This window comes from Bicyclus anynana, chromosome 7, assembly GCF_947172395.1.
Source record: "Bicyclus anynana chromosome 7, ilBicAnyn1.1, whole genome shotgun sequence".
Taxonomy (NCBI): Eukaryota; Metazoa; Arthropoda; class Insecta; order Lepidoptera; family Nymphalidae; genus Bicyclus; species Bicyclus anynana.
In genome coordinates, this window is record NC_069089.1 from 12,931,703 (window position 1) to 12,954,690 (window position 22,988).

The following is a 22,988-nucleotide window of genomic DNA, read 5'->3' on the forward strand; positions in this document are numbered from 1 at the left end:
ATACTTAGAACATTTTGCTAACACAGCAAGTTTTAAAACAAAAGTTTGTAAAAACGAACGAACTAGCTAAGTTGAACTGAAATTATCTGCACCCGCATCTTTTCACGAGAGAAAACTGCACAACAAGTAACATTAATTCAAAAAGGGCGAAGACGTTTATAACACCAGAGCCCGTATGATGCAGAACGCACTCGGGAGCTGATAAGATCTTTAATCTTCGCACCTTTTCGCGCGCTCTGCGTTTTGTGAAGCTCCGTGAAGCCACACTTTATAAATAGGCGCGGATCGCTTTGTGAGCTGAAACGAGACTAGAAAACGATAAGAATCTTGAAAGTGCTCCGAGCGTGCGGTGAACCGCGCGTCAAGGCCGGAGATATATTACGCTTTTCATTATGTGGATTTGTTTACGTTTGTTTAGATAATTAAAGCGTCACAGCTGACATTTTCTTTTCGTTTCAAGGTAATAAACAACTCTTCGTTGATTAATCATCAGCATTATCAGGCAATGGACGTCCACTCCTGAAAACGTCAGGTCTTGTGTGCGAACTTATAAGAACCACGGTTTCTATAGCCGCTTACATAGAGCATCCCTACAACCCGCTCGATGTCAACGGTCCAGCTAGTGAGGGGTCGATCACCACTGAGATTTCGGTACGAGGTCGCCATTCCAGCATTTATGGATCCCAACATCCATTAGTTCTTCTAACTACGAGTATGTACGATTTCAGCTTCGCGATTCTGTCCGCGACTCGTTGAGCTATTTCGATGATTGGTTCTTTTTCGATTCTTCCCATTTCAGATTTGATCAATCAGATACCTACTCAAGATTCGTCACCATTCAGTGCATTTTGAGACTGGGTCTCTATAATAAGAGAGGTTTAAAGTTTTGACGAAAACAAGTAATTATGCTGCTTCGGCACGTTTCAGTGAGCTTAAGAGATAATATTTGGTTGACACCTTTTAGCAATTTGTCCAGGCTAATAAGCGTTTAAGAGGGAACGGCAAATAATAAGAAAATAAAAATACATTTTTTTACTGAATATAATAATATTTATTGTAAATTAACTAGATCAAACTATGTAGCAATAAATCGCTCAGGCGGCCGACCAAACGTGTGCCTCTCATACAAACATCCTTCAATCCCTTGCATACAATCCCTTCATACCTGAGCTAGTTCCAAAATACGAAGATCAAAATCGATTTAACAATAAAATAGTGCGTATAATACAAGCGGTTACAAAGCCGGTGTTCCGATACACGTTCCATTATAGTTACTAATAATATACATACAACGCACGAATATATAGACCAGACAGTTTAGAACTGTTAATTATTAGGTATAATAGTAATTAAAGCCTTTTCATTTAGTGATAGAATGCGGTCGAATTAAAACTGTATCATTACTCAATGACTGAAACTCACAACCTATATAAATTTAAATACAATGTCAATATTAACGTAAAAAAATATATAATTAAATAATGAAATAAATAAAATAATTTACTGACTACAAAATACTATCATAAATAACAGGTAATTCAGAAGTCATAGCACTTAATCATTGAATGTATTTAAAAAAAATACATTTTGCAAATACACCATGCTAGTTTCACCGTCTGTAAGCCGCCCCATCAGTCCAATACAAGAAACCTCTTGACAATATTAAAAAATGACCTGTAGCTAATTCACACGCTAGCGAAACAAAAAAATCAATTTATGAAAAAAATTAAACATTTGTTTCGTAAGTATGAAGTTATTGAAAATGAAAGTGAAAATATAAGACGTTTTAAAAAAAAATGATTATTGAAAGTTTGTTACAATCGTATATCCTTGAATTGTACTTTGTTTTTTTTATAATATATATGGATAATATACATTAGATACATTATGTGGAATTTCAATTTAAGACGAATGAAACTTTATGGTGTATATTGGACCTTCATATTAATATAATAAGTTATTTCGACGGCAGATTATCACCTAAATGTGACGAGACTTTTAATCTACATAACATTATACATTTATTATATAATAATAATAATAATAACAACACTGAAAATTTTACAGACGAGTAGTTTAAAATACGCACAATAATTAATTATGTTTGGTGTTGCTCCTTACAAGTGCCAGATCGGCGGTAACTATGAAACTAAAAACTATGCGAAACGGATACACTGTCGCAAAATATATTAACATCACATTGCTACCGCAAAGACTTTTTAAGTTTCAACTATAGTATAATTTTAACTATACTATTAATATATTTAATACGTCCAATTTTCAAAAAACTAATTATAATTTATTATGTTTAAATTACTCACTAGTAATATCGTGTTAAATATCGTTTGGAGTGCAAACTACGTATTACATACAACAGTATCGATATTAAAAAAAAAAAAAAGTTACAAGTTCCTCTTATTTTTATCGTTTTGAAGTCACTCAAGACTTCAAAATTATAAAAATAGCGATGGGTAATTTCACAGCTCCGTTAATGTTTTAATTATGTTAAAGGAACGTTCTACCCTTTAGATATAATTATTTTGATAGAGAGTAACACAGTAACTGTTATTTATTTACATTACGTTCCCAGCTCTAAAAGCGCTACTAATTACATTCTACGGGACGCTACGTATAATATATTGCTGTATCGATTTATTTAAAAAAAAAAAACAATATAATTAATACAATTATTACAATAAATAGTGCCTACTAAACGTTAATGCTACATTGAATAAATAAATTACAATTTATCTAAGTAGACTAACTAAAAGTAAAGAGAATTGTAAATACTGACTGTTACAGCTAAAATCAAAAATTTTTTCATTTCGCATTTCGGTGATTATTTTGAGATTTCGATACACTTTCAAATTTCGATCAAACAAATGTGTTGCAAAGTACAATTGGACAACTGACGCGACGGTGGTTTTCGTATTGTTTTGCTGAAGTCATAGTTGTGTCGATATGATTCGTTTATAGTACGCAAAACTCTTCGAGGAGATTTCTGAGCTCTTTGTTGTGGGCTGCCTTGGATCCGGTGGCGGGAGACGCGGCTGTCGCACGCCCGTTGTAACTAGAACAAAAGATTATATCATCACCATCATGATGAACCCATTCGATTCACTGCAGAGCACGAGTCTCCTCTCAGAATGAGAGGGATTAGGCCTAGTTCACCACGCGGTCCCAATAATGCAGATGGATGCAATGGCAGACTTCCATACGATGTTTTTCGTTTACCGTTTGAGACACGTGATATTTAATTTCTTAAAATGCACATAACTGAAAAGTTGTAGGTGCATGTCCGGACCGAATTCGCACCTACGCCATCCGGAATTGGAGACAGAGATCATATCCATCGGGCTCGACTCTTTGTTATCCTTCAGTGTTTGAAAATAGAACTTATTTGTCTTAATTTAGAGTTGAAAGTTGTTTATTCTTTTCAACTACTTATTATTTTTTAATGGCATAGATATTAAAGATTTCTTTCGAATACGTTCCATTTGTCACTTATGATCTTTAAGTTTTTCGGGAAAATCCAATTTATATTATAAGAAAATAGACTTTAATAACGGTTAGACACAGTAAAATTTAGTTAGTACTTAATTTGTTTACTGCATGGAAACAGTGTTATAGTACTAACTAAAGTTTACTGTATTTAACCATTATTAACGTCCATCTTATAATACAAACACATTAGAGTAAGTCTTCTTGGTCCTTTTATTGCTAAAGCGTTAGGCTTAGCGTTCTATGTTCTCTGTATAGGATCGTGCATAAACAAAGAGAGATAAAGATAAATTCGAAGTTCGCACTAGCGAATTACAAAAATAACTTCATTACAGAATAGACCCCGTTTAATATCGGGATATCCCAGAATGTAGGTATACAAAGTAGTCTAATTGCCATTTCAATATATAATTAATCTCTGAGGCAAATTCCGTCAACCCGTTCGGCTGTTCTGAAGTTATTGAGTTAGTAATTTATTGATATTTTCCTAATTACTAACATAATCTTGTCATTGTATAGAGGATTCGTAAAACCACAGTTAAATAAGTTATTATCTCATAATAAACATCAAAAAGATGCAAGAAAATTATTGAAACACTGGCCACTGTTAGCCACTAAATGTAAAAAAAAATTGCGTTTGTAACAGGTTGTGGTACGATAAATATATGAAACACATAGCTTGCAGTTTTGCTATTAAAAAAATAATAAAAGAGAAGAAGTAAAAAATGCAATTGGAACTACGATGTTAAAAAAATTAATACATAATAGCATGAATTGAGACATCAAACGAACAAAATGAATAATGTAATGAAATATTAAAAAAAATAATAACACTGTCCCAATAACCAATGAAAAACAAGGCGTGACGTCACACTGCAAATGAAATTCCAATTTTGTTAACTCAACTCAAAATAATTCCGAATTCCTAAAATTTCAATTGTGTAATTGAATACTCAACAATTAGCGCCTAAAAAGCCCTCTTGAAATAAACGAATATAATTAGAAATGATAAAAGTTTTATCAATTAATTATTAATGTCTAAATAATTTTCACTTTAAATAAGCGTTCCTTCCCCTTAATCTAAAACCGCAAAATCCAATTGTTTCCAAAAGGAACCAATAGATTTATTCATGTATAGCATTAAAAAAAAACATTGCAAGTCAAAAGTGCCAAGAAAACATAACAAGCAGTGACATAGTACAGGCCTCACCTAATGGTGCGCGGTACGGCCTCAGTATGCGGTCCCGTTTGATCACTTTGAGGCGCCTCAGCCTTACCGAACAGTTGGCTAAACCAACCGCCGGTTTGTGATCGGGACATAGGCCTGCAACCAATGGCCGAGTGTTATGACGCGATGATTGTTAGTAAGACCTTGTCCAGAAAGGGCGAATTCGTCGCGAATCGTATCGCACGAATTCAAAATACGCGCGTAAATCGCGTGCACTACGCCAGACTCTCGACTGATTGATTGATGACTCTCGTGATTAGCACGCTCAGACCAATTATAGAAGGACCTGTATCGCACCCATAGTGACGAACAAAATTGTCTGTCATTTTCTGAGGAAAACGAGCTTCGATTTTGTATATATCTTATACTAAACTAGATGTTTTTACCCGTTTTTTACGCAATTCAATTACACAAAAAGTTATTTTTACGGAGCTCTTTAACCGGCGAACACGATTACAACTATTTAACATCGATTCTATAGAGACAGTTTTTATAATCGCATTAGATCGTTGATCATATACTTTGACAGAAAAGTAACGTATAGCGCGGCAGGTCCTATACAATAATTGGTCTGAGTTAGCACGTATTGCGCGCGAGTCGAGATACTAGGGAGTGACGCTGTTGTGTCCAGTTAACGTGCGAACTCCAGAGCGAGTGCACGTTCAATAAGCCCCAAATATTATAATGTAAGACTTGTGCATATAAAAATCTTTGAAATGCAATATTTTGGGTACATTGTGATTATGAGAACTACGTTAGAATGTTATTCAAATTATGATAATTCTGACAAAAACTGCAAGCTATGTACAGGTATACATATAGGGCAATTCACACAATAACGTAACAAATAAATGCATTTGTAAACCAACAGATACAGTATTCATATCTACATAGTTTGAATGCATCTTCTCATATTAATGCAGTGAAAAATGTATGTACTCTGAAATTACTAACTTTACTAAAATCTGTCTCTGCAACTTATGATTGAAATGACTTTCCCATATGTACATTAATTTTAGCCTTTAGCCTGATATTTAGGTTAAATAATTTTGTAATTAAAATTTTATTTCGTGCCGCGTTGCAAGAACCAGCTCGTGACTAAAAGCCCCTTATGGGTTCGAAACTAGTCGGGCACACTCCGACCTTATATCACGTGAGTTTTAGCCGTGTTTAATAATCAATGAATATGAATAACACTCACGATAGTTTAAATTCTAAAATTTTGTAATTAACCAGAAAATGATAATAATCATATTATACGTATTCACAGCACATTATAGAGTTTATTCTGAACAGTCTATGAAAGCGCAACTTCATGAATAATAATATTTCATGCCCACACTGCCCCACAATCCAATGAGTTCCGGCTCAACGCTTCGATGTTCATCAGTGGTTTTTTTTTTCAGGGAACGTATTACTTACGCGTCTATACTTTTAGCTTTTAGCCTTAGTGCTTAATAATAGTATACTAATAATACAGTAGTAGTAGCACTAGTAATTAGGGTCGTGGTCGATGAGATAACTAGAATTATTTGTAGCTCTAGTATAGGCATCTAGTAAGGTTTTTAGACTTTCTACTCATATTCAAATTCGTTTATTTTAAGTAGGCTTTGTTTCCAAACACTTTTAGTTTAGTTTGTCTGTTTGTAGTGACTCAGAAGACAGATTCTACGGAGAAGATCCGACAAAAAACCTCAGCAGTAATTCAGTTCTTTGATTTTAATAGAACAACTGCTTTATAAACCACTAAAAGAGCGCTAGCATATCAAGTGAGAATGTAAAAGGTAGTCGCATGAAGTGGAACCGAGTTAAAAGACTATAAAACGTAAACTAGTTATGTAGTACTAAATAATTCATTTCTTTGTTTAATTCATTTGAGTTTTATTAAATGTAATTTAAAATGCTGTGGACACTATAGTCAGGGATTCGTAGAATATTTTTTTACAACTGATTACAAACAATTTAATTTTTCGTGAGTAGCTTCATTTCGATGAGAAAAGATCAACTTTTTTATTTACGAAAATTCTTGATTCTGGTAGCTAACTGAGTTACCAGGAAATGAGCGTCGGAAAGAGATAATGTACTACGCAATTTGTAGGACATTGTTGCTGTTAAGTTGTATAACTATCTGTAACAGTAACAGTAAAAAAAACATCTGGTTAGTAACAACTTTTGATACACTACCCTCCTCCCAACTTGTATCAATAACGAGGTTATTAAATGTCGTTACTAACCAGCTGTTTCTTTTACTGTTGCTTAATTAATAGTTATACAATTTAACATTCACAATGTCCTACAATTTTCATGGTACAATGTCTCGTTCGAATTTGAATTTTCGTAAATAAAAAAGTTGATCGTCTCATCGAGATGAAGCTGCACACGAAAAATTACCTTGTTAGTAATCAGTTGTAAAAAATGTTCTACGGGTCCCTGACTACTATGGACTGTAAGGACAGATTATGTACCTGATATGCTTCTGGTTCTGCAGCAGCGTGCGGAAGCGCGGCTCGATGTAGCTCCACGAGCCCATGTTCTTGTGCTCCTCCTGGCTCCACACCAGCTGCGCGTTCGGGTACTTGGCGATCTCCGCCTTGATCTGGTCGTACGGGAACGGTGAGATTTGCTCCAACCTGTCGAAAATACGGAATAATTAACGTAGGCTCCAAGGTTGGCAAAACCACAGAACACACCCTTCTAAAAGCTAACGCTTTAACGCTAACATCGAAAGCGTTTCGAGCGTGCGCATGTAGTAGCAGTCTTGTTTTGTTCTGTGACAAAAGGAATAAATAATATTCAACTCTAAAGTAAAAGTGACATATTTAATTTTTCACTAAATATTAATAAGCCATTTAGGCCACGCCCATTGGATACGCTGTGTTCAATACAAAGAATTGGCACTTTATATATCTAGTTACCTCTTATATCTGTGGAGAAAACCTAGCAATTCCTATTTATACAACGATCCGAATAATGCAACTACCTTCAGTGGGGATTCTTAAGCTTAATGGACCTGAACTCACGGCATCTAGGTATTCTGCGGCTCGTTCGATTTTAATTGAACTGATGGGTCCATCTAGTTTTTTACTTATCTCCAACTTCAATACAATGTATGAATACAATTTTGATAAGATAATCGAATGAATAAACTAACGAACATACAGGCAAACAATATAATCTTTTAAAACAGATTTGAGTCTCCATTAAATTACAAATTTAAAATGAAATTAATTAAAGATGAATTAAAAATGTCGTAAAACATTGTAGCAAAGTTTTTTGATAAAGTAATGATTTCATTATGAAAGTAGATTTATCAAGATTTTTTAGATATAACTAAATTGCCGGGTGTTTAGAATAGCCCAGAGGCGGGGATGGGCATTCCCTTTTATAGGTTTTAAAAAATCACACCGAACACCGAAATTTGTAACTAACCTGACAATAGCAATGTCTTTCTCGAGATTCTTTTCGCGCCGCTGCTTGAGCAGGTCGTAGTACACGCGGCCGGAGCAGAACGCCACCTTGCGCACGTTCGACGGGTTCTGCGCCGCGGGGCCCTCCTCGGGGATCAATCTAAATGGGCATAGACAATTTGTTTTATTTTTTTTTTGAAGTAAAACCTATTTACGCACGCTTAACTTTGGGAAGTAAGTCGTTGAATGCGTTACGAGAACTGTAATCGGGACAGGCTTTTTGCTGCCATCTACAGGCATAATCAAACAGCGTTTGTTATTTTAAACTACCAGTAGATGGCGTTCTTAAAGAACTTTGAAACAATCCCTTTTTGTACACTTCAGCAGCAGCGGGGTCATCTCCCGGGTGTCGGGTGGAAGGTACGGACTTCGAGGTTTCCCCACCCGACACCCAGGAGGGAACGAGGGGTACGGGCCTCGAGGCTTTTCTTGCCCGAGCGAGACACACTTGCTCCCTTGGTTATTTCTTCCAGCCCCTTTCGGGGTTGAGGCATTTGGCCTATGAGTCGAGGCCAATATGCTTCAGAGGCCAGAATTTTCGAAAGCTCAAGAACCTGTTACGATGCAATTATGCCTGAGGCTCATAGATGGCGCTGTTTTTCTTATTTTTGAAACATATTTTTCAATCGTATGGTCTAAAGTTTCGTCTTTTTTTATTGTACAACTTTAAAAAACAACAAAAATAGGTCGAGTAAACGTATAAAATGGTGACTGAGAAACAATTCATTTTTTACAAGCATACAGCATACGTGTTCAATTAGAAAATTAACTGAATTGGAACAGATATAAGCAAGACGACTTTACCTCCTGAACGTAGTGCCCTCGACCATGTCGTCGAAGGTGGACTTGCACTCGGGGTGTCTGAGCAGCGACTTGGGCGTCATGAGGATGAGCGGCTTGCGGAACGGCAGCGCGATCTGCCGCCGCAGGATGTGGAACAGCGACGCGGGCGACGAGCAGTTGGCCACTATCCAGTTGCAGTCGTGCAGTTGACGAACTAAATGGAAAACATTCAGAATTTAATTTTAAAAAATTTGGTTGTCTGTAAAATAGGTTTACGTTCGATAATTTTAAGTGAGAATGTCATAAGAAAACATCAATACTAATATTATAAAGCTGAAGAGTTTGTTTGTTTGTTTACTTTAACGCGCTAATCTCAGGTACTACAGGTCTGATTCGAAAAATTATTTCAGTGTTAGATAGCCCATTTATCGAGGAAGAAACGAATATTTTAGCATTCCATGGATTCACCGTGCGGATGCCGGGTCCATCGCGGGGTAGAGACAAGAACTCCGAGCAGAGTCCTGAACTTGTGACTACAGGATGTAGGGTTAAGGAATTCCTTGACGATCGATCAACACTCCCCGTTCTCTGCTAGTGTTGTTCTCCCTGCCTAGCTAAATTTATATATACGAGTATTATCCCCGTATTCTTACGGAAACGGGAACCACGCGGGTGAAACCGCGCGGCGTCAGTTAATGATAAATTGCTCACTCGCTTGCACGCTCGGACCAGGTGGAACGTGATTGTGAGTCATGCTTTTTCGTGCTTGCAGCCTATGCGTTTATGGAATACATTATCACGTCATAACCACACTGTATTTCTTATTCGGAATAATAAAACCAAACTGTCCCTGTCATACTCTTAAACTTGTTTAAGAATGAACTGAATGAATGAATCACAATATCCACAATGTCAATGTAGGAGTCGGCGTTAACTCTTAGCAATTAAACTGTAACAACGCAATTCTTAAAAAAAAATAGGAACACGTCGTATAATGCACTGCCCGGTGTATGTGTAATTGAGGCATATCTATTGAGCCTCAATACTGGCAGCTTATTTCTTTAGGCTTATTATCTGGCAATTGTTCTTCTCTTCTACTTCTACATTATTCAGTTGGTGGCAGTATTATCTATCGATCTACCTTCATAGTCAGGGCTTTCAGGCGGCATGTAGTCGGGATCGTCGGCGCTCATCTGTAGGAACCGCTCCAAACGAGCCGAAGAGTGTTCCGGACCCTGTTGACAACCATAATGGACATTATTTTAGGTTATGTGCAAACAAGAAACGTAAAATCGTTTAGTATTAAGAGTTTAGTTTAGTATATGAATTGCCTGGATATCCACCAGGTAAGGATGTCACCGTTCACGGCGTCTTGCTGTTCTGGACTGTGATAAGAGGGGATGGAGGAACAAGTTGGTGGTGGTCCCGTAAAAAGTCGTTACACTGACAACATTATAACGGTGTTGCAAGGTTATTACCAATAATCCTTCTAGCGCCCTGATCAATTTTAATTCAAGCTGATATTTTGCAAAGTCATTATCTATAATATAAAAATGAATCGCAAAATGTGTTGGTAAGCGCATAACTCAACAACGCCTGGACCAATTTGGCCAAATCTTTTTTTTAAATGTTCGTTGAAATTCAAGGATGGTTTTTTTTTTTTTTAGTTGAAAGTTTACATCGAGTTTCACGCGGACGAAGTCGCGGGCATCCGCTAGTACTCCTTATAAATTTTGTTAAATATACCCAGGTTTTTGGCTGCTATTTCATGCATTTCTCGAAATTGAAGTTGGATGAAATGGAGATACCCAAGAGCTCAATGTTATTGCCAATTAGAACAAAAATATACTTACTGGTAGTATACTAAGTGGTAGTCATTTTCTCAATCATTTTTATTTAGAATATGGTAAATGTAGGTAATTTCACACACAGATCTTAAAAACTAAACTATTTTCGTGGTTTTTCACTTCATAATAGATAAAATTAAAAAAAAAGAATAATAAATAACGAATTTCATTGTTTTAACTCACCATTCCCTCCATACCATGGGGCTGCAGCAGAACAATGCCCGACTGTCGCACCCACTTGGCCTGTCCACTCGAGATGAACTGATCGATGATGCACTGGGCCACATTGTTGAAGTCTCCGAACTGCGCCTCCCACAGGACGAGGGCGTTCGGGTTTGTCACTGAGTAGCCTACTTCAAAGCCTAGCACACCTGTGAAAAGGAGATTGAGACAATAGAACGAAGAAAGAAAAAAAAGAGATTTAAGTCCGGCCGCTCGGAGATTGCGTTACTGACAGTTGGGCGAGTGGTGGATCGATGAGAGAGAGAGAGAGAGACAAAAAACAAGGCAATTATAATTGAATGTGTTTGTCTCATTTGCACGACCTGTCAGAAACGCAAACTCTGAGCAGCCAGACATTAGTGTAAATCGGACACGCTCACCGAGGGTTCCGTACAAACCTTTGTTTGTAATAAATTAAAACATTATTTCATGAAAAATACTAAAAATCTATTTAAGAATATGGAATGGTATAGTGAAGCTTTGGGTTCAGCTAGTAAGTTTTAAAAAAACATTTATTTCAAGTAGGCTCAGATTTGAAACGTAAGGTAAGTGATGATGCAATCTCAGATGGAAGAGGGCTATCTTATTACGAGGAGGATGATAACGTAAGGTAAGTGATGAAATAACCCCTCCCCCCCCTCCTTTCATTTTCCACATTCAGTTATCATCATTATTTCATAACTTAAAATTACAGTTACGAGGGTCCCAAACGTGAATTACTCCAAGAAGAGCCTCTCATAAAAAAACTCAGCCAGGGTACTCTTTTCTTTAAGGCAAGGCAAACCAACAGAAAATATAACTTACCGTACTCAGAAAGAGAACTGTTACAGACAGTGTAGGGCGCCTGGTCGGGGTAGAGGTGGGCCAGGGGGCAGTATGTGGCCTTGTCCACTTTCTGGTGGTGCAGCACATGGTGCCTGTTGACAAAAACATACGTACATAAATATACAGGTTTAATGAGAAGTTACGATGCCAGTGTAGTGTCCGTTAGCGGTGAGCTTGACGAGAGATATCTCGTAAAAACAAAATGACGTCATCGAGCAAAGCGGCGAACTGGAATATTAAAAGTGCGAAATTGTGAGTGTGTGTGTGTGTAATGTGTATATTTGTTCCTCCTTGTAGATGGGGATTGTAGGGGAGATGTGGAGCATTGTTGTGATATTGACAATATAGAAACTTCTAAAATATTCTGTGGCCGTAAAATCATTTTGAAATTTGACTTGGACTCGACTGTTTCATACAAATTGATTATGAAACAATGACTAAAACTCACGTATTAGGTCATTGTCACATACAACAAACTTGGAACAAGATAGCGTTAGTTCGGTTTGCTTACAAGAAGACAATGAAAATCTAATGAAGATGATGATTAATTCAACCTTCACTCCCCACCACTCAACCCCTCTCCCAGTGCGCAATGCGAGCAGCAGCGCGTCGCGCAGACGCTTCGCAGTTTGAATCGTGCCGCGATGCAAGAACCAGCTCATGTCTAAGGGCACCGTATGGGTTCGAAAGTAGTCGGGCATACTCCGACCTAATATCACGTGAGTTTTAGCCGTTGTTTCATAATCAATTAATATGTTTCATACAATTTCATACAAACAAAGGTTATTTAAATATCGAACATCTGGATGTTTATTAAATATTTTAATGGTTTTACTAAATATTTCTATAGTTGAAGATGTATTCGATGTTTTTGCTTGTGCCTTTGTGCAGACAAACAGATAAGACAAGGTCACCTGTGTGAGAATGTGCCTCTCTCAACGTCCTCCCCGGACAGTCGCACGTGGATGCCCTCCTTCAGCAGCGAGCCGAACGCCATGGCCTCCGCCAGCGCCCAGTCCACGGTGCGGTTCTCCACCATCTCCATGCGCGCCTTGAGGATACGCAGCAGACCCTTGTGGATCTCGAACTCGGCCGCATTGGGCGGGGGTGACGAGAAACGTTTGCCGATGTGAACTAACGTCTCTTCTACTACGCCGGTTGTGGACATCTAAACACAAATAGAACATTCTTTTTTATTTTTTTTTAAAGTTAGCCCTTGACTACGATCTCACCTGATAAGTGATGATTCAATCTAAAATGGAAGCGGGCTAACTTGTTAAGAGAAGGACCCTTTTCGGTTTGTACACAACGGTCCGGACCGTACCGTTTGTACCGGAACGCTAAATCGCTTGGCGATACATCTTTGTCGTTAGGGTGGTAACTAGCCACGGCCAAAAGCCAACATTTGCGATACATATTTACATTGTTCCCTACACCACACCCTTAGCACAAATAGCATTCTAACTAGACTTTTCCTTGTCCACTACTTTATATCTCATAATATACTTATCAGTGGCGAAGGATGGAATTTTGACGAAGGTAAGCCATCCCAAAGAAAAGGAAATTAATACTGCCTGATGCAAATGCCTGTTTTTCATACAATCATGCTTATGTATGCTCATTACAAGAATTAATATATATGTATGGATTTCTAAAAGGTTATCTGACGGAAATCATCCTGTACGGACTCTTCGCCGCTGTTACTTATATATAATCCGATACAAGTACCCTAATATTATTGAGAAACAACAAATCAATGTAAAAAAAACACTTACCTTGAGTGGGTCCTTGCCCTCGAAGAAACCAGACCACGGAGAGTCAAGCCAGTCCTTGTACTTGATGTGTGTCTCCTGCTTCGCTTGGTTGTACGCGTCCTCGCAGATCTTCTCGTACTTGTCCTTCACGTCCTTCACCTCTTCTGCGGTGACCACGCCTTCGGTGATCAGCTGGTCGGCGTACTTTTCCAAAACTGTGAGCAACAAATATTTAAATGTAATGAAATACAGTAGAACCCGTTTAATACGATTTCACAGGGACCTAACTAAAAACGCGTCTTAGACGGGAAAACGTATTATGTGTGGGGTATACTGAAATATATTACGACTAATGTACACATACATACTAATAAAAATTAGTGTATTTGGTGTAAAGACTACCTAATTATGATATTTAAAGTAATCACTTAATCTGGTATGACAAAAAGATTTTAATGCATTAGCAATTAATTTTCTGTTACCCTGATAGTTTGAGATTGTAAGTGCATGCTTTTGTGCGTGTGTGTGTGTGTGTGTCTGTGTCAGTTTATAGAGTGAGCGTGATTCTCCTTATATTACAGATACTCTACGCTCATTATAGTGCAATGAGTGCTTTATATCAAGCACCTATACTCTGTTACCTAGGTACTTCATTTCTCGCTTTTGCGGTAAATGACGATTTCTGCCGTTTTACTCTCATACGGGGTTTCTTAAAGTGGAGTACACGAATCCCTCATTCAATGGTAGAGGGTTCGTGACAAGATTTACGCAATGCTTTGAGTGGCAGAAAAATATCTCTTTCACTACTTTTGCTCAAAAACACTTTCATATTACCACTCCACAGCGGGGCTAAACAAGCATTTCAGCCTCTAGGGGCTAATGTAATTTTGTTTTCTTAATTTTTGTCTGAGCTGCGTTTGCAAAAAGAGTTTTAACTATGAATACTGTACTGAATTATTTTATTTTCTCGCAATCGTAGTGAAAAGTATATATATAGTATAGTGTAGCACGTAGGGCCAAACCCATTATAAACTCGGTTTCTATTTAGCGGCTCGTGCCCTAAAATACCTCGTATATAATGGGTCTTTTTAGCCCCTTATATAACAATCTACTATTTTATTACTTTTTACTGAAGTAAAAACCTTATTCAGCACTGTAACCTAGCAGAATGCAGGGGCCGATTATACTGACCGGGCTTGGTCTTGCGGATCTTCTGGTACATGAGCGGCTGCGTGAACATGGGCTCGTCGACCTCGTTGTGGCCGTTGCGGCGGTAGCTCACGATGTCGATGACCACGTCCTTGTGGAAGGTGGCGCGCCACTCGGCCGCCACGTTGCACACGTGCATCACCGCCTCCGGGTTGTCGCTGTTCACGTGGAAGATGGGCGCGTTCACCACGCGCGCCACGTCTGCGGAGGTATCGCATGAGTTAAATTATTGTCGTTATAACGTCTTATAAATCGATGAACGCCGACTGCACGCACGAAAAAGTGTCACTTTTTATCCAATTTCTCCTTATATCATTCTTCAAAAGAAAAGAAAAGTATGCCGTGAGCGTCCGACCGTATTTCGGTGCAGAGGCTGGTATTCAACGGCATTGCAGCATTTATTACAGTAGTAGTAGATAAAATTCTGGGGCAAAATAATATGATAGTTTTGTTAAGCAAAAGTAGTAGGTAGTTGGTAGACTCATATCAAATTTAATAAAACTTAATTTAAAAATTACGTATTTTGCTATATTTTTCCAAACGTCAAAAACTCCTCAGAAACAGTTGAAATATAGACTGTCATGGCCGACAGGCGTTCTGGCTCGTATTGTCATAAAAATATTTGAAAATTAAAGATTTCACGTAATCACGTCTTGATTAAATATGTTAATTTTTTTTTAAATCTAGTAGTACGATACTGAACAATTTAAGACCATTTAAAGAAAAGTGTCAAACATAGTCGTATAATATAGTAGGAGCTTAGCCGTTTCGTAACCAATCTATACTAATATTATAAAGCTGAAGAATTTGTTTGTTTGTTTGTTTGAACGCGCTAATCTCAGAAACTATTGTTCAGATTTGAAAAATTCTTCCAGTGTTAGATAGCCCATTTGTCGAGGAAAGCTATAGGCTATATTATCCCCGTATTCCTACGAGAACGGGAACCACGCGGGTGAATACAAGACAATACGATACCCGTGCAGTAGGCCGAGGAGCGCGAGTGGCGCGGGTCGGTGGTGAAGCCGATCTGGTTGTTGGCGACGATGTGCACGGTGCCGTGCGTGGTGTAGGCGGGCAGGTCCGACAAGTGCATGGTCTCGAACACCACGCCCTGCCCGGCGAACGCCGCGTCGCCGTGCAGCAGGATCGACATCACCTGACACCAAATAGTCAATCTATACTAATATTATAAAGAGGTAAAGTTTGTAAGTTTGTAACATTCTTTAAATGGGGTAATCTTCGGAACTACTGGTCCGATTTTAATTTTCTTTCACCAGTACAATCAATGCTACATTATCAGGGAGTGCTATAGGCTATACTTTATATAGGTATCGTATATATTAGCCGAGTTATCACAGTTTTTATCATACAGGTCGGACTGAAAATCCTCTTAAACAGACTTATTCGCATGCGCTGCCTTAACTATTCTGTAAAATTTAAATTAATGTATAAAGACTTTATGAATCTTTAAAAGGTCTACAAAAAAGTCCGCGACACCATCTATCTATCTTCTGTATATTAGCAGATATAGTACCTTTTGGTGTTTTAAAAATTATAAATTTTATATACTTTGGTTTAAATCATTATTTATACAACTAAACTTTAATGCTTATTAAAATAAATAAGGATATTATGGAGATAAGATTTGCCCTTTACAGTATGTTAATTAGTAGTAAAGTTGACATCGAATTTTACGCGGACGAAGTCGCGGGCGTCCGCTAGTAGTCTATATTCATTTATTTCAATAGGCCACTCTTACTTACTTAAGCTTTTGTATTCTACTTTTTCTTATGTTTCTGTTTTGCTTGTTTTCTTTTATTTATTGTGGTGTACAAATAAAGAGTATTCAAAAAGCCTCCCACTAGCCAAAACCTTCATACATACCTTCTTGCCCTCATTGTCGCCTCTGTAGAACTGCTCGGCGCGCGTCTTGCCCTGCACCACGGGGTCAACGGCCTCCAAGTGAGACGGGTTGGCGCACACCGCCAGCCGGATGTTCTTGTTGGTGACGCGGTTGAGTCGCTCGATGTATGTGCCCAAGTGGTATTTCACGTCACCAGAACCCTACGACATGTATGATTCATCATTAGCAACCCATATTCGGCTCACTGTTTCACGAGTCTCCTGTCAAGTTGAGAGGGGTTAGGTCATAAGTTCACCACACCCAATGTGTGGTGGCCCAATGTGGATTGGCAGACTTCACACATGCAGAGAATTAAGAAAATTCTTTATTATGCAGGTTTCCTCACGAAGTTTTCCTTCATCGTTCGAGACACGTGATATTTAATTTCATAAAATGCACACAACTGAAAAGTTAGAGGTGCATGCCCCGGACCGGATTCGAACGCAGACCTTCCGGAATCGGAGGCAGAGGTCATATCCACTGGGCTATCACAGCTCATTATATATATGTATGCTTCATCATCATCATTAGCTCGAGTCTCCTCTCAGAATGAGAGAAGTAAGGCCATAAGTTCACCACACTGGCCCAATGTGGAATGACAGACTTCACACACCTATATAATTAAAAATTCTTAGGTATGCAGATTTCCTCACGATGTTTTCCTTCACCATTTGAGACACGTGATATTTAATTTCTTAAAATGCACATAGTTGTGAAATTGACACATGACACATTTAAATTTGCGAAAATAATCTCGTAATTGTAATATTTTTACATAACAAATTGTTGTATTTTTATCACGTCATCGCAAACGCAAAACATAAACTGTAACGTCATTCGCTACAAGGCAACGGTTTGTGATTGGCGCTTGCGGTGACGTGATATAATCACATCACTACAAACGCCAATCACGCTGTTATCTCTATGAATGACGTCACTTGCTAATGTGTTGCGTTTCGGCGGCAAAAATTTTACGTAGATATTTTTTCATTTATATTAATTTTTTTTCTAGTTATTGACTGGACAATACAAAATATAGCTTATAATACATCCATGATTCAGTTTAAACACTGTTTACAAAAGAGGCACGTAGCCTATTGGACAACTTACGTCGTCCTCGGCTTCGAGGCCGGCGAACTGAGTGAACAGCTGGTGAAGAGGCTTGCGGCAAACGTTGGCTAACACGTTGAGACGTCCTGCGAAAATTAAAAAAGTAAAGTTACCATACATATTTTTTTTTGTTGTCAGTCTTTTTTTTTATTCTTTAACAAAAAAATATAAAAGGAGGTATACAGTAATAATTATTGCATACAATGTAGATAACCCATGTGTTAATCCAGAGTAAAATCTATTTACATTCCAAATTTCAGCCAAATCGCTTCGGTAGTAGCGGCGTAACAAACATCCAAACATACATCCAAACATCCATACAAACTTTGGCGTTTATAATATTAGTAGGATATGTGAATTACGCCTGTGTAATACAAGATGGAACACAAGTGAATGAAATTTTGTACATAATATTGTGCAAATATACTTGTAGGTAGTTAAACAATTGAAAAGAGTACGATTATTTTGAACTACTGAATTTTTATAGCAAATGCCGTGGAACTATTTAAAAAATAAAAAATAAATCATTGTAGCACCCGTATGGTAATGAACATTACCAAACGACCTGTTGGAATAAACAGCTTTGTGATGTGGTTTGAGGTTTCATATTGAGTATTTTTTTTTTACTCTACCTCTATGTGGCATTCCCATAATAATGGACTCGACGCCGAGACGCGTGGAGGTGTCGATGACCTGCTTCATTGCCGGGATCAAGATCTCGCAGCCCTCGAGTCCGAAGCGCTTCTCTGACGACCATTTCTTTGCCAAGAAATTCTCAAATCTGAAACAGGTTAACAACTATTAAATCAGTGTTAAGAAATAATAAAAATTAAAAAACTCCCGAATGTCATGAAATTATTAATTACACTCTCGATCAAGTCATCAATATTCTCATTCAGTGCGCTTTGATTTGAGACCGCACTCGAGTATATTTGCAGACATTCGGTTGTCCTACCCCACTTTTAAACGGCTCAACCGATTTTAATCAAACATGTCTAAGAACACACGCCCGTAAGTCACCTTTAATACAAAAAAAAAACTAAATTGAAATCGCTTCATCTGTTCGGGAGCTATGGTGCCACAGACTGACAGACAGACAGACACGTCAAACATATAACACCCCTCTTTTTCGTCGGGGGTTAATAAAACGATCTTTACTCGGCTACGACGAAGGTATTGTTACTAATAATATAAGCTAAATTAAAACCTTTTCATAACTTTCATGAAGGCCTTAAATTTTCATTTTAAATATTTAGCGTTTTGAACCCTCGTAACTTTTTATTTTAGGTTTGTGACTATATATAACAATGTAAAAACAATAACAAACGTATAATGACGATTCAAAATAAAAAGTTCTTACTGAATAAAGAAATTTTAACTAAAACCTCAGCATAGGAGTACTTTCGTTTACTATTCTACGAACTTATTCTATGATTATACTTTATGACAAAACCAGTTGAACCCGTGAGACAGCTGATTTTAATGTTACCTTCACTAAAAGGTAGATGTTATTGAGCAACATATTTTTAACCCGTAAAAATCCTTGATTCCCTCGGGAAAAACTAAATTTTACTTGGACAAAGTCGCGTCCGCTAGTCAATAAATAATGATATAAAAGAATAAATGGAATTTATGTATTTCTACTATTAAGCTCGTAATAGTACAAATACATAAATTCCATTCAAAATTAATTTATCAACTAGGCTTATTTTAAAACATATTAAAACATTTCTTATATGTTCTTATCTTAACCGATATGTATTTATTTAGGGAAAAGTTCGCCAGTTTTTCATAGTTAATCTGTCACGGTAAGCCACTAGATTGGTTATCATCAAGAAGCAATGCCAAGGAAATACTGTTGTTATCGATGTCATGTATTACATGTTACGATAAGATTGTCTCATTGATCACTATATCAGCGGCAGACATATAGATCATGGCATATCTTTACAATGTCAAAACATTTATCTATGGCTAGACACTAGAGAACTACGTAATAAACTATTAAAATTCGTAGAAATATACATTTTTACAAATTTTAATAGTTTACTTTGATTATGTTTATAAATCTTCGTAGTTATTTTTTAACTACTATGCTTACTGCTCGATCAACGTGTTATTTTTAGGATAACTTTTTGTTGCTCGACGATTTCTCGGACCAAGGCGCGTTTGGAACTCTCGTAACTTTAATTTTAAGTTTTCGTCTATTATTACCACCATTCGATTAAATTAAATTTTGACATATACCTGACCTTTCAAAAGTACTTGTAAACTAAGCCTAATTGAAATAAATGAATTTTGAATTTTTATTTTGATATTGCTTGGCGTTTTCGGACAACTTTTTTATTCTATAACAATGCCTAGTAGTTCGGATTCCGTAGAACATTTTTTACAACTGATTAGTACCAAAAAATTTTTCGTATGTAGCTTCATCTCGAGAGTCGTGCTCAATAGTGAACCGAATATGGATTGATAATGATGAATGGTGAAATAAACATAACATTTATAGGCTGGCCTATATTTAGGCCAAAGAATTAGTATTGCCATACAACGTGGCAATACTGCCAGCCTTCTGGGCACTTTACCAATGATCGTCGATTCGGACGAATTCTACGACGCCTGAATCTTTAGATATAATTTAAATTTAGTATATTCCCTTTTTAATTTTTATAATATGTGTGGGTTCGAATCCGGTTCGGTGCATGCACCTCCAACTTTCAGTTGTGTGCATTTTAAGAAATTAAATATCACGTGTCTCAAGCGGTGAAGGAAAAACATCGTGAGGAAACCTGCATACCAGAGAATTTTCTTAATTCTCTGCGTGTGTGAAGTCTGCCAATCCGCATTGAGCCAGCGTGGTGCACTATTGGCCTAACCCTTCTCATTTTAAGAGGAGACTCGAGCTCAGCAGTGAGCCGAATATGGGTTGATAATTATGATGATGTAGTTATAGATAGGTACGTAGTTTTAATATTTTTGTGAAATTTTATAAAATTTAAGTACACCAATAAACATTTATAATCACTTACCCAGTAGATCTCGTGAGTCGAGCAAGGATCAATCTCTTCTGGTCGTTGCTCATCTTCGTGACATTGGGCGGCTCCATGCGCTGTCTGATCCAGTTGCACTGCTCCAGCGAGTTGATGAACATGAACTCGATGCCGATGTTGTTGCAGTACGCCTGTTCGAGACGATTCAGGATCTCTCTACAAAATTACATTGGAAATAAATTGCATATGTTGTATATAATAATACATTGTATTTTTTTTTAATTGAGAAATCAGATCAGATCAGACAGACCGACCAACAGATCTTGACCACGTGACCTGTCGATAGCAAATGACATTCCCATTCATTTTTCTAGTTTTCGAAGCGTTAGCGATCGTAGAAAGAGAATCGACGTGCCACTTGGCTAAGAGGGCAGCTCTTTAAGCAGATTAAAACTTAAGATTTTGCTGGTATTCCTCTTGCACTCAATTTTACCGTCTACTAACTATTTGTGTTTAGGTCATAATACTTATTAATTTTCAATGTGTGGTTTTTGACAAGGTAAACAAAACAACAATTAGAATCTATTTTTCTCTTTCTGACAGGGAACTTGTTAATATCGTTCATCTCACTCACTCGCTCATCACATCTCTATAAATCTAAGATTTCTAAACAACTCTATCGATACTAAGTTTTTACTAACTTAAACATACATATATTAAAATTCTGTACAAATACCTCAAAGGCAAAGCTTTCTCCTTTTCTCCAATAAAAGTGGTAGAGGGCAGTTTGAAAACCCTGTCCATATCAGCTTCATCTAAAAGCAGAGTGACTTATAAGAGTGTGTGATCTCTGGTGAAACACATGACAAACTGTATCCCATAATGCAAACAGTATATACAATGATACATGTACATGTCCATCTATTACATTACATTCAAATTGATTTAACAAATCCAATAGGAGTAAAAGCACATAGAAAAGCGTATTGCTATGATAAGATTATCATATCCCTTTACTAGCGTTTTTACATTATGTATGAATTGTATCGTGTATTGTTTGTATGCTTCTAGCAACCCGATTTCAATAGACATTCATTCCCAAGACTGCACTATTCCATTATGATCATAAAATATTTACAAAGAAATGAATACATACAGAGCCATAGTTAAAAATTATTAAGGAATAAAATACATAAATAGTAAATAGTAAAAGTCACAATCGAATTCAAATAAATAGTCATAGCATTGAAGTTACAAATGCATATGTCACCGTTAGATTGTAAAATACATTAGTTTTTAATCTCACTCTTGATATTATAATCTACTGTCATAATGTGAACTGAAAATACTGATTACAATTTAACGTATTATTTTTCGGTATATTATAATCTATCAGAAGTGATTTTACGTCGAACGTACTTTACAATTTAACGGTAACACATACACAGAATCAGGGTCAAGGTCATGTGTATTTTTGACAACAAATTTAAACTCTTCTTGTATTCATTTCTATGCGTTTATGTTACATTCATATGCAATGAGTTCACGATTTGTGTTCCACCAATAGTGTATTGTTAACGAATTTAATTGTCGTCCGAAACTATGCGTACGATAGATGTCGAAATATACCATTGGCCGCGGTCCAGGGGCGGCAAGTAAAATTATCACTCAAGGTCACCTCATCAATCTTTTATTTATCTCCAACAAGGTGTGTACAGTATTTTCATTATATGAAGTACTTTCTACATTCGTTATTGAGTAACAGTAGTGTTCAACTTTTATAATTGGTTATTATCTTCAAAAAAAGCTAAAAATCCAATAGTAAGCAAAACATAATGACTATATATTTTTTAATAAAAATTCAAGATAGATAACTAGAGGTGTTTAATCTTTTATTTTTAGGAGTAATTCATTACTTGCAGAACGGATTTCTATAAAGGTCAATAAACCCATTAAGCCACGTCGATAAATTATTACTCCTGTATTATGCGTCTTAATTTTTATACTCATCAAAGATCTTATTTTAATATAATGAAAAGAAATACAAACAAGCGCTCTTCATATAACAAAAATACTTAGTAAATAGTATAATAATTAATATCAGGAATAAATCATGCATTATAGAAATATATGGAGTAACAAAAAATAC

General features: G+C 36.9%; 1 protein-coding gene across 6 annotated transcripts in view; it reads right to left on the reverse strand.

Moving 5' to 3' along the window:
* Positions 1 to 1,027: 1,027 nt before the first annotated feature.
* The window catches only part of LOC112055393 (2-oxoglutarate dehydrogenase complex component E1), a 45,142-nt gene continuing 23,181 nt past the window's right edge, over positions 1,028 to 22,988 (reverse strand). For 4 of the 6 annotated variants that reach the window (XM_024095502.2, XM_024095480.2, XM_024095496.2 and 1 more), the window contains exons 7-23: positions 21,576 to 21,654; positions 20,879 to 21,055; positions 18,482 to 18,630; positions 17,850 to 17,935; positions 16,721 to 16,900; positions 15,812 to 15,992; positions 14,819 to 15,037; positions 13,649 to 13,842; positions 12,788 to 13,041; positions 11,853 to 11,965; positions 11,010 to 11,197; positions 10,121 to 10,214; positions 9,001 to 9,193; positions 8,159 to 8,296; positions 7,195 to 7,359; positions 4,712 to 4,825; positions 1,028 to 3,070 (exon numbers count right to left, since the gene is read on the reverse strand). In XM_024095502.2, the coding sequence (XP_023951270.2) occupies positions 2,971 to 3,070; positions 4,712 to 4,825; positions 7,195 to 7,359; positions 8,159 to 8,296; positions 9,001 to 9,193; positions 10,121 to 10,214; positions 11,010 to 11,197; positions 11,853 to 11,965; positions 12,788 to 13,041; positions 13,649 to 13,842; positions 14,819 to 15,037; positions 15,812 to 15,992; positions 16,721 to 16,900; positions 17,850 to 17,935; positions 18,482 to 18,630; positions 20,879 to 21,055; positions 21,576 to 21,654 (2,624 nt within the window). In that variant the 3' untranslated portion in view covers positions 1,028 to 2,970. The remainder of the gene's footprint in view (positions 3,071 to 4,711; positions 4,826 to 7,194; positions 7,360 to 8,158; positions 8,297 to 9,000; positions 9,194 to 10,120; positions 10,215 to 11,009; positions 11,198 to 11,852; positions 11,966 to 12,787; positions 13,042 to 13,648; positions 13,843 to 14,818; positions 15,038 to 15,811; positions 15,993 to 16,720; positions 16,901 to 17,849; positions 17,936 to 18,481; positions 18,631 to 20,878; positions 21,056 to 21,575; positions 21,655 to 22,988) is intronic. The other 2 variants (XM_024095517.2, XM_024095509.2) reach the window with 1 other exon arrangement.